Raw genomic sequence first — 12,374 nt, 5'->3', positions numbered from 1 at the left:
TGCATCTCTCGTGACAGAATTCCACCCGCGTTTTCAAGATTTTTCTGTCATTGAAAAACAAATCAAGCTGTTCTCGACCCCCTTCCTGGTGGATGCAAAAGAAGTGGAAGAGAGTCTGCAGTTAGAACTGATTGAAATGCAATGTGATGATTCTCTGATAAGTCAACATCAGCTTGTCTCCCTCCCTGACTTCTATCAGAGTTTGGATAGTGCCAAGTTTCCTCAGATGAGATGCCAGGCCAAAAGAATGATGAGCCTGTTCGGCTCAACATACATATGTGAACAAACATTTTCTCATCAGAACAAAAGCAGACTGAGAACCAGAATGACTGATAGCCATCTATGTGGAGTCCTTCGTATTTCAACCACCAAACTTTCTCCTGACATGTCAACCATCCTTCAATCCAAAGGACAGCTTCACTGCTCCCACTGAGTGCAATGTTCTTCACATTATAAGTGAGTTAGAAATACACACTGTTACGACACCCTGAGCCACCTGCAGGCCTGTTGACACTTTTTACTTTAATAATAAACTGTTCCTTATTTAAAACCTAAATTGTTTGTTTGTGTTCCTTTTTATGTTCAGACCTTGAGTAATGAGCCAGGTCGTAACAACACAGTATGCGTCACCTCTAGTGTGTGGCCCGGCCCTTTGTTTATCTTTCGGTATTTGGCCCTCAAATTGGTTGATTATAAGGTCATAATGTTATAATAGACATTTAAGTTTGAAGTACAGTTACATATTTGTGTACAACAGACTGAATTTGGTACAAGTTACTTCAAGTTGACTCTAGTGTGTGGCCCGGCCCTTTGTTTATTTTTCGGTATTTGGCCCTCACTAAAAAATCTTTGGACACCCCTTATCTAATAGCACGAGGAATGAATGAGTCCTTGAGTCTATTCGTTTTGCATCTGGGGAGGAGCATTTGTGCTCCATCTGATCAACCTGTCCAACCTGTTGACACTCCTCTTGGACACATTCCCACCCCAACACACCACAGCTTAAAACAGTAAACTGGCCACCACAGACTGGTAGAACATGCAGAGGAGCTTCCTGCAGATGTTAAATGACCAGAGCCTCCTCAGAGAGTACAGTCTACTCTGAACCTTCTTATATACATGGTCTGTGTTGCCGGACCAGTCCAGTTTACTGTCCCCTGAGGTGCTCCTGTACTGCACACCACAGTGTCAGACATGATGTCCTTCAGCCTGACATACTGTGGTCGATCAGTAAGATAATCCGAAATCCAGGAGACCAGACCAGGGTCCATATGCATCTGTGTCAATTTGTCTGGAGCAGAGTGGGCTGGATGGTGTTGAAGGCACTAGAAAAGTCCAGGAACAGGATCCTCACTGAACCGCTTCCTTTATCCAGGTGGGATATTTAATGGACCATTTCGACAACTGGGGTGGAAAAATCGGTTCAAACAGTGAACCTGAATTCTACCAAAGTCTGGTATACCGCACAACATCACTTGAGTGTGCCAATTCAAGCAGAAATTAGAAAAAGTTATATTTCAACAGAGGAACAAAGGCTCTACCAGAATGGCATGCTGGAGACCAAATGTATTATAAAGATAAAACGAACACATCGACAATAAAGCTAACGTTCTCAGTGAGGTTCAACCAAGATCATACATCATTCAGACAGAACAACTGCAAAATAGACTTTCAAGAATGTTAAACAAGCTCATCACACATTTCAGAGTCCATTAGCTGAGGGAACAACACGGATAGAAGAACACATTTTTAGAAAGTCTTAAAGGTATATATAAAGCCACCCGAGAGACTAATTGAACAAAAATGTCAATGTTGGATTGGTTGATTATAAGGTCATAATGTTATAATAGACATTTAAGTTTGGAGTAAAGTTACATATTTGTGTACAACAGACTGAATTTGGTACAAGTTACTTCAACTTGACTCTAGTGTGTGGCCCGGCCCTTTGTTTATTTTTTCGGTATTTGGAATTTTTTTTTAGATTTTAGATTGTTATGTATAAATAATGGTAATAATAATGTTTCAGTTAGAAGTACTGTAATGCATTAATATTTATTTATTTTGATCAAATAGTGTTTATTTTTATGAAAGTACAAGTTTATCAAAAACTAAAAAAAAAACTGTTGAATGATAACAGCAAATGTATGTTTAACTGGTATCAATAATTGATACCATATATTGGTATATGTTGTTTGTAACTACGGACACTAGAGGGCGTGGAGAGTCAATCAGTCACGGACCATGAGTAGAGTGACTTGAGAAGTTGAATATGTTTGTTTCATGTCTTGCGGTTGTATTATGACAAACTTCCTGTTTTGAGCGAGGGTCCATCAAGACACAGTTCTCCTCTCAAGTATTGTGTGCGTTCTGCAAAGTATTGGGAGAATCGGCTAGACTCTCCTCTGGGTACTATCCTCAATCTAATGGTCAGCCGGAACGTGTCAATCAGGACTTGGAGGCGGCCCTTTGTTGCTATCTGCTCAGCATCTTGCCTCTTGGAGTCAACACCTTGCCTGGGTGGAATATGTCCACAACAGCCTAACATCTTCTGCAACAGGTATGTTGTTTTGTTCTACTTGTTTGAGCCCACAGTCCTTGGGCGGAGCTATGGTCAGCGCGCTCAGCAAGTCCTGGTAGCCGGGGAGCGGGAGGAGAAGGTAATGCGTAGGCAGTCGAACATGTGTCTCCCAATGAGGGGGGCACGGTAGTCGACAAGACTTCCAAGGATAATTTCATAAATAATAATAATAATAATTAATAATAATAAATCCAAGGCCAGACCTGGGGAGTTCAGATTGAGATAAGACTTTTTTTGGGAACAGGCTGGAATTTTCCCACTGCCTTGAGTCTTTTCAGTGGCCGGATTATGCTACAGGCAGGGCGGACCCTCCATGATAGCACCTGGGGTCGGGGCGAGGACATGAACTGCAGTTAGTAAGTAAGTGAGTAAGTAATTCTTATTTGTATAGCGGTTTTGTAGACCAGGGTCACAAAGCGCTTAAACAATCAAAACAATATTCAATAAAGTATATATTTTAAAGATCAAGATAAAACTGATAACACAACAGGAGTTCCAGAAAATCAAGGAAAAGCCTGAACAAATAGAAACGTCTTAAGATGTTTCTTAAAGAAGTCAGTAGACTCCATCAAGCGCAAAGATAGAGGAAGATTGTTCCAAAGCTTAGGAGCAACAGCCTGAAAGATTTCTCTCCTCTGGTTCTGAACCGTGTGCGAGGAACCATACGTAGATTCTGATCCACAGACCTCAGAGCCCGAGCTGGGGTGTAAGGCTGGATCAGATCAGTGATGTAAGGAGGAGCCTGACCATGAATAGCTCTGAAAGTAAGAACCAGAATTTTAAAGTTGATCCTAAAAGAAACTGGAAGCCAGTGAAGAGTTTTAAGGATCGGAGAAATGTGAGTTATTCTACTTGAGCGGGTTAGAAGAGTTCTGAATGAACTGCAGGCGAGACAGCTCCTTCTTGTTAAGACATGAAAACAAACTGTTACAATAGTCCAGACGAGAAGAAACAAACGCATGGATTACAAGCTCCAGATCATGTTCCGACAACATTTTCCTAAGTTTAGAGATTTTTCTCAGTTGAAGGAAACAGTTTCTGCAGTGTCGAACAAGAGACATGTCTTTATCAAATACAACACCCAGGTTTCTCAGGCTCAGTTTGACAGACTGACCTAAGTCACCCAAGTACTGACTCAACCCTGGAACCTTATCATCAGGAGCAATCACCAGTGTTTCAGTTTTGTCCACATTTAGCTGTAGAGTGTTTTCACTCAGCCATTGTTTGATTTCTAACAAACAATTGACTAAGCTGTTCAGCCTTTGCGGCTCAGTTGGATCAAAAGAGCAGTAGAGCTGGATGTCATCAGCAAAACTGTGATAAGAAACATCAGGAAATCTCTGAATGATTTTACCGAGGGGAATCTAGTACAGCAAAAACAATAAAGGACCCAGAACAGAACCTTGAGGGACTCCACACAACAGATCTGCCGATTCAGACCTCATTTGATTGGCAGATACACTAAAACTGCGCCCAGAAAGGTAAGATGAGAACCATTCTAACACAGACCCAGACAGTCCCACTTCATCCCTCAGTCTACTTAGCAGGATCTGGTGATCAACTGTGTCAAAGGCTAAGGACAGATCCAAGAGAACCAGAACAGTGGATTTACCCGAGTCAGCCGACATCATGATGTCACTGGACACTTTCAATAAAGCTGTCTCCGTAGAGTGATGTTTACGGAAGCCAGACTGAAACTTCTCATGGATGTCGCTCTGATCCAGGAACAAAGACAGCTGGTTAGACACCACCTTCTCCAAAATCTTGGACAAGAAAGGGAGCTTAGAAATAGGCTTGAAATTACTGAGGTCAGTTGGGTCTAAGCCTGGTTTTTTGAGCAGAGGCTCCACAATGGCATGTTTAAATGCATTGGGAAAAACCCCTTTGGAAAGGGAGAGGTTCCCCATATTGGTAACCCAGGGGCCAATTACATCAAATACTTTGATAAAAAGCCTACAAGGAAGGACGTCATCTGAGCAAGAGGGGGGTTTCATCTTGTTCACTAGTGCTGAAATATCACCCAAAGATACAGCAGTGAAGGAGGACCAAGAGGAGGAGTGGGGCTCAGAGACAGTAGGGGTTCCAAATAAAGGGGTAGAGATTTGAGAGATTGATCTCTTTGCTCATTTAAATTTTGTCAATGAAAAATCTCAACAATGCATTGCTGTCAGCTTCACAGAAGACAGGCGTGATTTGAGGAGCAGGAGACACGAGTGAATTAATCGTGTCAAACAAAACTTTGGGGTATTTCTTATTTGCTGCTACCAATTTTCTGATGTAATCAGATCTAGCAGTTTCTACCATCTCATTGTAAGAAGACATCAGATCCCTGAGGTGAAGTCTATGCACCTCAAGTTTAGTGGACTTCCAGAGACGCTCAGTCTTTCGACAAAGTCTCTTCAGACTCAGGAGATCTTCATTTGTCCAAGGGCACGGCTTTTTCTGAATTTTCAAGTTCGATTTAACAGGTGCCACTTGATCCAGTATTTCGACACAATGATCAGTGAAACAGTGAATCAAACTGTCCACGTCTGGGCAGTCATCAAAGGAAAGAGCGTCAAACATAGCAGAAAAAGTGTCTGCAGTATCGGCTGAGATGACACGTCTCTGAGACCTAACTTTCAAAGGCTTAGGTTCAGGGATGAAGTAAAGGTTAAACAAGACAAGAGAATGATCACTCAGATGGACATCATGTACAGATACATTAGAAATGTCCAGGCCAAGAGTAAAAACTAAGTCTAAAATGTGGCCTTTTTGATGAGTGGGTTCAGAAACATGTTGCTCAAAATGAAAGGCTTCTGTTAAAGTTAAAAGTTCTTTAGCAGAACAAGATGTGACGTCATCAACATGAAGATTAAAGTCTCCAAGAATAAGAACAGATTCCATCTGAATAATGGAAGATAAAAAGTCACTGAAGTCTTTCAAGAACACTGCCGCAGGACCAGGCGGGCGGTAGATTGACACACAATAGAAAGGTCTTGTAGAACCAACCAAGATCATCTGAGACTCAAAAGAAGTGAATTCCTGTGTCTGAATCACTTTGCAAGAACAACTTTCCCTAAAAACAGTAGCAAGACCTCCCCCACGACCAGAGAGGCGAAGCTTCCCCAGGACAGCGCTCCCTACTGGACAGAGTTCGTTCAGATGAATAAACTCTTCCTCTCTCTGCCAGGTCTCAGAAAGACATAACAAATCCAAATTAACTCTTGTGAAAAGATCATTAAGAATAAAGGATTTATTAGAAATGGAGCGAACATTTAGAAGTCCCTCATTCAGCACCGATGACGTCACTGAAGACGCCGCGTCACTGACAGGTAAGGTAAGGTAATGTAAAACTTTATTGAAAACTAAATTTTTGTTTTGCTGTTTTTTCCAACAGCCAGCAATTTTCCATAAACAATACAAAATAATAAATAAAAATAAAATAAGAAGAACATAAAGAGAAAAAGAACAAGATGACACAATCTAAGTCTAAAGATAAAGACAAAGAACATAGGTCAAAGAAAAACAACAAAGACAAAGGATACAAAGACTAACATAGAACAGAACATCCAGATACTCTCACTCCACTCCTGCCCCAAACTCAGAATTGTACAATTTAATAGCCCGAGGAATGAATGAGTCCCTGAGTCTATTAGTGTTGCACCTGGGTAGGAGCATTCGTGCACTCATTCTGCTTCTCTGCTCACTGATGACAGTGTTCAGAGGATGACTGTCATCATCCATGATGTACAGTAGTTTGTTCAGTGATCTCCTCTCAGCAACTGACAGGCGCGCAGAGCGGGATCTTTTGAAGCGAACAGCGGTCACGTGGGTTCCAGCTGTCACTCACGTTCAACTCGGTAGTAAAAGCCGAATTAAAGAGAGGAAATGAAAAAATCTTACCACCTTTCGTTGAGGTCTGGACAGACGGCAGCGCTGATGTGTCGTCATGCTCTTCAGCGAGAGGCTGAATGACGTCCGATGACGTCAGAGTTCTTCCGAGCGATCGCGACTGCGCGTCTCATCCTGACCTGTACTCCAGACCGACTTGATCGCTTGTGGAAATCGCCCGGTACCCGAGAGATAAAACGATATTCCACTGAGTCCGAGTTGATGAGAAGCGGAGCCGGAAACATATTCACCGGACGTTGGAAACGGTCGCGGTTATAATCCTCCATCGACTCTCTGATGTTGAAAAGAGCATCACGATCATAGATCCGAGATGCTTGAGACATATCTTAAGTGATATGAGCATAATATCCGGATAAACCAGCTGACCAGACCCATAGTTGAGATTTAGGAAGAAATGTCAAGTGACCGATAAGAAGTAAGAGATTGTAGGATGGGAGAGAAAGAAAAAGCGTCCGCGTCCTCTCACAGTAAGTAACAGTCATTCAAGTGAGTTTAGTTCTAAGGTCGTGACCTTGTTTCTGCTGTAATTTTGATTTTACATAAGGCAACACCAGGTCTAACAAAGATCTGAGTCTCCCTGACATCATCAGTTCAGTCAATGATAAACCTGTTGTTGCATGAGGTGTGATACGGTAACTGAATATGAACCTTGACAAGCGAGTTGAAACAGTTTCTCTTTTCATTTTTTCATTCCTTCTTTGAAGGTCTGCACTGCTCTCTCTGCCAACCCGTTGGAAGATGGATGGAAAGGTGCAGACTTCTCATGCTGAATGCCATTCATAACTAATTGAAACTCTGCGCTTGTAAAACAAGTCCCATTATCAAACACAAACATCTTCGGTTACTTTTGACTGTATAAATGTCCATCCATTAAGAATGAGCATCCACAATATTTATGAACATTTGTCAATGTCAAAAGGCCCTGCACAGTCCACATGAATTCTTGACCATGGTGACTCTGGCCACTCGCAGAGCTACAACGGTGTAGTAGAGAGTGCTTTCTGGTGTGCTTGACACTCCTCGCAACTTGCACTGTCTTTTCCACATCAAGGTCCATTCCCTCATACAAGTATTTGTGAATCTTCTTAACTCCAAATATGACTGTCAAACCTTTGTCTAGTTGAGAATATTTCTTTTAAGTTAGTTGCAAGGTGCGTGACTTAAAACGTAACAGTCTCTGACTTCCATTCTTCATCACATGTGAAAACACAGCACCACCACCATATGATGAAGCATCACAGGACATAATTATTTTTTTATCAGCTGAATAGTTACATCTGATGTATTCAGTAAGTCACTGGATTTCTGAAAGACGGATGGATTTCTTGCTGCTTTTTGTCCCATTTCCACTGCACATCTTTCCTTAGCAGTTCATGTAAGGGTGCCTAAAGGGTAGTAGGTTGGGCAAGAACTTAACATAATAATTAAATGATTCCAAGTAGGCTTTCAGTTCTGTGACATTGGTAGGAGCAGGAGCTTCCTGAGGGGCCTTCACTTTCTTTTCCACAGGGTGAATGCCCATTACTATCCTTATAACCTAGGTATTTCACTTCGTCCTGTAGGAAGGTGCATTTTTTTCTTCATTTTTAAGCAAAGTCCCACTTCCTTCAACCTAGTTAACACCATCTCCAGGTTTTTTAGTTAGTCAGCTTGTAGACTACACCAAAATGTCATCCAAATAAACTGCAACCAATGGCAAGAAGATTCCTTCTTGTGTAGGTCTTTCCAGTTCTGCATCCACTTTTGATTGCGTCTTGGTTGCCTTTTACATGGATGATTGCTTTAGTACCTCTTAACGTACCCAATTCTTTGAACACGTCCTCATTTTTACTTAACAAATGCTGAATTCCTTTATTTTCAGATACATGTAGTGGTTGTACTTTACAGGTAAACTTCAACCTGTATCAATTTCATAAAAAACACTTTTGTAATTGAGTGACATTTCTACAGTTGTAAGGCTTCACTTTTCTCAGCTCAACATTCATGAGTCTGGGCCGGAACTTCATACACTGCATTGCAGTAGTTCTAACTCTGACCCTTCTTTTTCATGTCAACTGATTTTTGTCCCCATTTACTTTTACATTTACTTTAATTATTTCGACAAGCTCTGGAGATGTGACCTACCTTTCCACAAGTATGGCATTTTTTCTATTTTAAACCTGCATTCAGATGCACTGTGCAGTCCTTTGCACCTGTAGCATTATTGTGTTCCTTCTTTGGACTCTATATGGCAACCTTTGTTTAATTGTGATGGGCAGACCTTGGTATCACAGAGACCGTGGTCCGCCCATGGAATGCTGCTGGCCCCCCTGGTGCTTATGGGGAAGGCTGTGGCTTTCACAGGTTTTATTGCTTTCCTGCCCTAATGACCATGGCCTCTGCATGCACGGACCGTGGAGCGGCTGCTAGGGTGGCTTTCTGACCCTCTGGCCTTTCTTCCTATTGTTCTCTCTTGTGGGCGGGGTGGTGGCCTGGTGGCTGAGGGGTCTTCTGGGGCACGGGCTTGTCCTGATGCACTGTCCTCTGACTGGTTCGCTGGCTGTCCCTTGCCGGTTGGCCTTTCAAGGTTTCTGCCTCCTAGAGGAAGTTTTTCCTTGACACTGTGATGTTGTTATCATAAGCTCTTGGCATGGAACTAGAGCTGCACTGGTAGCATAGAGCAAGGTCCAATATTTAATGAGCCACAACAACAACTAAGCTCATATTAGCTATCTATGAAAAACGGTTGTTGGACAATGGAGACCTCACCACAGGATGAACACAATAATATTATACCCTGTATTTGTTCTTTTTGTTTTTCTTATATCTGTTTGTAATTGGTGAAGGTATGCTACTAATAAAAAAGAAAAAAAAAGATATAATTAGATTCAAACATTTAAATTGAATATTTTGTCATTTGGACATTTGTTATATTTCAATGATGAAAAATACGTTTTATTATTTTTACGTTGATTTCAAAAAACGTGTATTTAAATTTTAAATGTAGAGAAACTTTATTCTTGTTTTAATAAAAAACTTCCAAATCCTCTAAAAAAATTTAAAAAAATTATAAGTCACATGGTATTGTCAAACATAACTGGTTTATGCTATAGCTGGCATGAAGGTGAGAACGTCAGTCTTGTAAAATCGAATACATTGACCTCCCTCCGGCGCATCATCTCCAACACTCAAATCTCCCTCCTGTCATGGCTTTGCGATTCCATCTACTAACAACAATATTTTATCGTACCTTGCATTGCTTCGTTTGAAAACATTGGCAGCCCATCCATCACCTCGTTGTTGTACTGGAGAACACGCTGAAGTGGCTCAGCTGTCGGAACGTTGATCATGGTCATTAATTGCAAGTTTTGTGGACATTCGTACTGGAACTGAGGATGATGCTCTCCTGGTGGATTATGTCAGAAGTCAGTCAACCAGATCTACGAGGTGTTTAAGGATAAGAACAATTCTGACATACCTGGCACTGATTGAAGAGAATAATACTGAATTTGTCCAGATTGAGGGTTTGGCTTGTTCTCCATGATTTATGAAGCCACTGGGAATGTTTAGAATACAATACATTTCAAAATCAAAGCAATGAATTACTTCAAAGTGTACATATAATAGTAGTATCAATATATATATGTATATATATATATATATATAGTTTAAATAATGTTATACATGAGAAAAGAAAAAACAGGTCCAGGTGAATCACAATCTAATGAAAACATACTTTTAACAGGGTGAAAGTGTGAACAGCCTACCTTGACCACCATTAAGTATCAGAACTCTTTTCTAATAGTTTTTAAAAAAAAAAAAAATTCTTACACCATCATACTGGATGTATGATGGTGTAAGAATTTTTTTTTTTCTTTATTATATGTCAAGAATCAATTTGAAAGCAGCATACGAACTATACCCTTTGACAAAGCTGGTTTTACTTTCTAGAATTTTCCGTAGCATATTTAATCTGATTTAATCAGAACATGTTTGTCTTTTCACTTTAGTTCAGTCATGATTATTCCATTAATTCTATATCGGAAATATGTGCATTTCTTATTATTTGAAATCAACCTGAAAATAACATAAATGGCTACACAGCGATTGCAACACGATGAATCATCAAAAACAGATTCATGAACCGTCTTTATTTGCTCACTAAGACTCCAACATCCCCACACCTTATATTTCTATACAAATGTCCCAAATAACTGAATTAAGATCAAATACTTTGTTTACTCCTGGACATTAGATTTAAATCTAAGAGTGGGTTCTGGGTTAGCATTCACAAAAATATCAATAACCATAAAAATTACATCATAGAATAACATAATAATAAAAGCAAAAAAGTAGCTAAAAAAAAAAAAGTATTATAAGATGTACGTACGATCAACACTTTTGTCTCTGCTGAGGGCCAACAAGTCACCTAAAAAAGAAATCCTCACAAGTGACCCTGTAGCACAAACACGCCTTTATATGAATGAGGGTTATGGGAATTGGAATGAGATAAGTGATCACTTTGGTTCTTTGCCGACTTTAATCTGAGAGTGACTTTAGAACAATGACTTTAAAGGCTTTATAGCTTCCATTTTCACCCGAGGATGTTTTTTTTCATTTGTCATCATCTTAGGCAGAATAACTTAAGATCAGGAATATTTAGAATCAAAATATTTACCTTCCTACCTTAAATCTTGTGACTGATGAGCTTTCAAAGCTTCATTTTAATCAAAAACAGACAGAAAACAGAATCATTGTCCCATTGTTTTATATTCAGAGCCGGATGTCAATACATTTTCAGCTGTGAGGGAAGGAGTCCCTAGAGGGATATCTCTGTCTGAACATTTTGAGCCAAATTTTTTCTTGAAACATTCCTTCAAGCTAAGAGTTTGCAGAAAAAGTATTCTCTTTTATCACTTATATACATGTCCATTTCCAACCCTTAAATTTCTGATCTCCTCCATTAGCATCTGGTTTTGCCTCTCCAGGTCATGTGCGCGTCTCTCCAGGTGTTTGAGGTAGTCTTTCTTCCTCTGTCGACACTCTCGAGCTGCTATCCTGCAACACAGCAATGTCATTACACCTGTTGCTAGAGCTATGACGTAACCAACATTAATGTACTTATAAATCTTAGTTTTCTAAGGGCTAATATGATTACTTTATTCACATTTTAAAATATAATATTAGATCATTCTTGAAACAATTATGGAATATTTTAGGTACTTTGTAGTTCTTTTTACTATGAGATGGAAGGGAAAAGTTTAAATAAAAGTTTAAACTCTGGGTTAAATTAATGGTTAAAAACTCATCAAGCTGCAAGTGTATATGAAAAGAATGGTTTTAAAGTAATAATGTGAAAATGGTCTTTTAGAGCAAAACTTTGTACCTGTTACTGATCAAGCGCAACACTCGCTTCTGTGAAAAATCTGCTGCCTGTTTGTTCAAATCCGAACCTGAAACAGTTAAAATGTGGTTGTTTTTTTCTTCAATGCATGACAATGCAATACATAAATATATAATACAATTAATTTAATCATTAATAGTGTTACTATCATTGTTGTTTAATTATTCCACATGTATGACTGACAGAAACAAAATTCGGGAAATGATGTGTCAAAAGTGAAAAAGTCAAAATTAACCATTTAAATTGACATCAGTTTCAATTCAATTCAATTTAATTTAATTTTGTCTATGTTTAATTGCCTTTGCTGCCCTCTACTGGCCAAGTTCGATCAACACGTTGAGACGCGTGTGAGGTCATTGATTGTTACCTGCTGCTGCCTCGTTGGGGAACACCTGCAGTTGATTCAGCATCACCTTGTTGTAGTGATGCAACTGAGGACGCGGCTCTGCAGTGGGGATGTTGATGATGTACGGCACATTCTGTTGGCACTCGTGCTGGACGTAGTCATGATCTCCTTGA

The 12,374-nt window shown here is 39.9% G+C and overlaps 2 protein-coding genes across 2 annotated transcripts in view; both read right to left on the bottom strand.

Annotated features, from left to right (window-relative positions):
• Positions 1-10,926, bottom strand: part of LOC148071401 (cyclic AMP-responsive element-binding protein 1-like) — a 29,008-nt gene extending 18,082 nt beyond the window's left edge. The window contains exons 1-3 of the mRNA XM_087798973.1: positions 10,842-10,926; positions 9,930-10,007; positions 9,702-9,857 (exon numbers count right to left, since the gene is read on the bottom strand). Coding sequence (XP_087655099.1) covers positions 9,702-9,857; positions 9,930-9,993 — 220 coding nt within the window. The 5' untranslated portion in view covers positions 9,994-10,007; positions 10,842-10,926. The remainder of the gene's footprint in view (positions 1-9,701; positions 9,858-9,929; positions 10,008-10,841) is intronic.
• On the bottom strand, positions 2,391-6,696 carry LOC148071402 (uncharacterized). Its single transcript, XM_087799648.1, has 3 exons — positions 6,637-6,696; positions 5,276-6,043; positions 2,391-2,420 (listed from the first exon to the last, which is right to left on the bottom strand). Exons 1-3 carry the CDS (start codon positions 6,694-6,696, stop codon positions 2,391-2,393), a joined length of 858 nt encoding a protein of 285 aa, XP_087655774.1.
• Positions 10,927-12,374: the final 1,448 nt, after the last annotated feature.

Source organism: Callionymus lyra, chromosome 9 (assembly GCF_982586985.1).
Source record: "Callionymus lyra chromosome 9, fCalLyr1.hap1.1, whole genome shotgun sequence".
NCBI classification, from domain to species: Eukaryota; Metazoa; Chordata; class Actinopteri; order Syngnathiformes; family Callionymidae; genus Callionymus; species Callionymus lyra.
This window is presented reverse-complemented; position numbering and strand designations above follow the sequence as displayed.

What these genes read in the sequence shown, in the direction of transcription:
- LOC148071402 (XM_087799648.1), bottom strand. Translation starts at nt 6,696, where the DNA reads ATGTTTCCGGCTCCGCTTCTCATCAACTCGGACTCAGTGGAATATCGT. An exon ending in AATATCGTTTTATCTCTCGG is followed by an intron (nt 6,044 to 6,636) that starts GTACCGGGCGAT and finishes CTTTAGACTTAG; the next exon opens with ATTGTGTCATCTTGTTCTTT. An exon ending in TGGACATTTCTAATGTATCT is followed by an intron (nt 2,421 to 5,275) that starts GTACATGATGTC and finishes GCTGACCATTAG; the next exon opens with ATTGAGGATAGTACCCAGAG.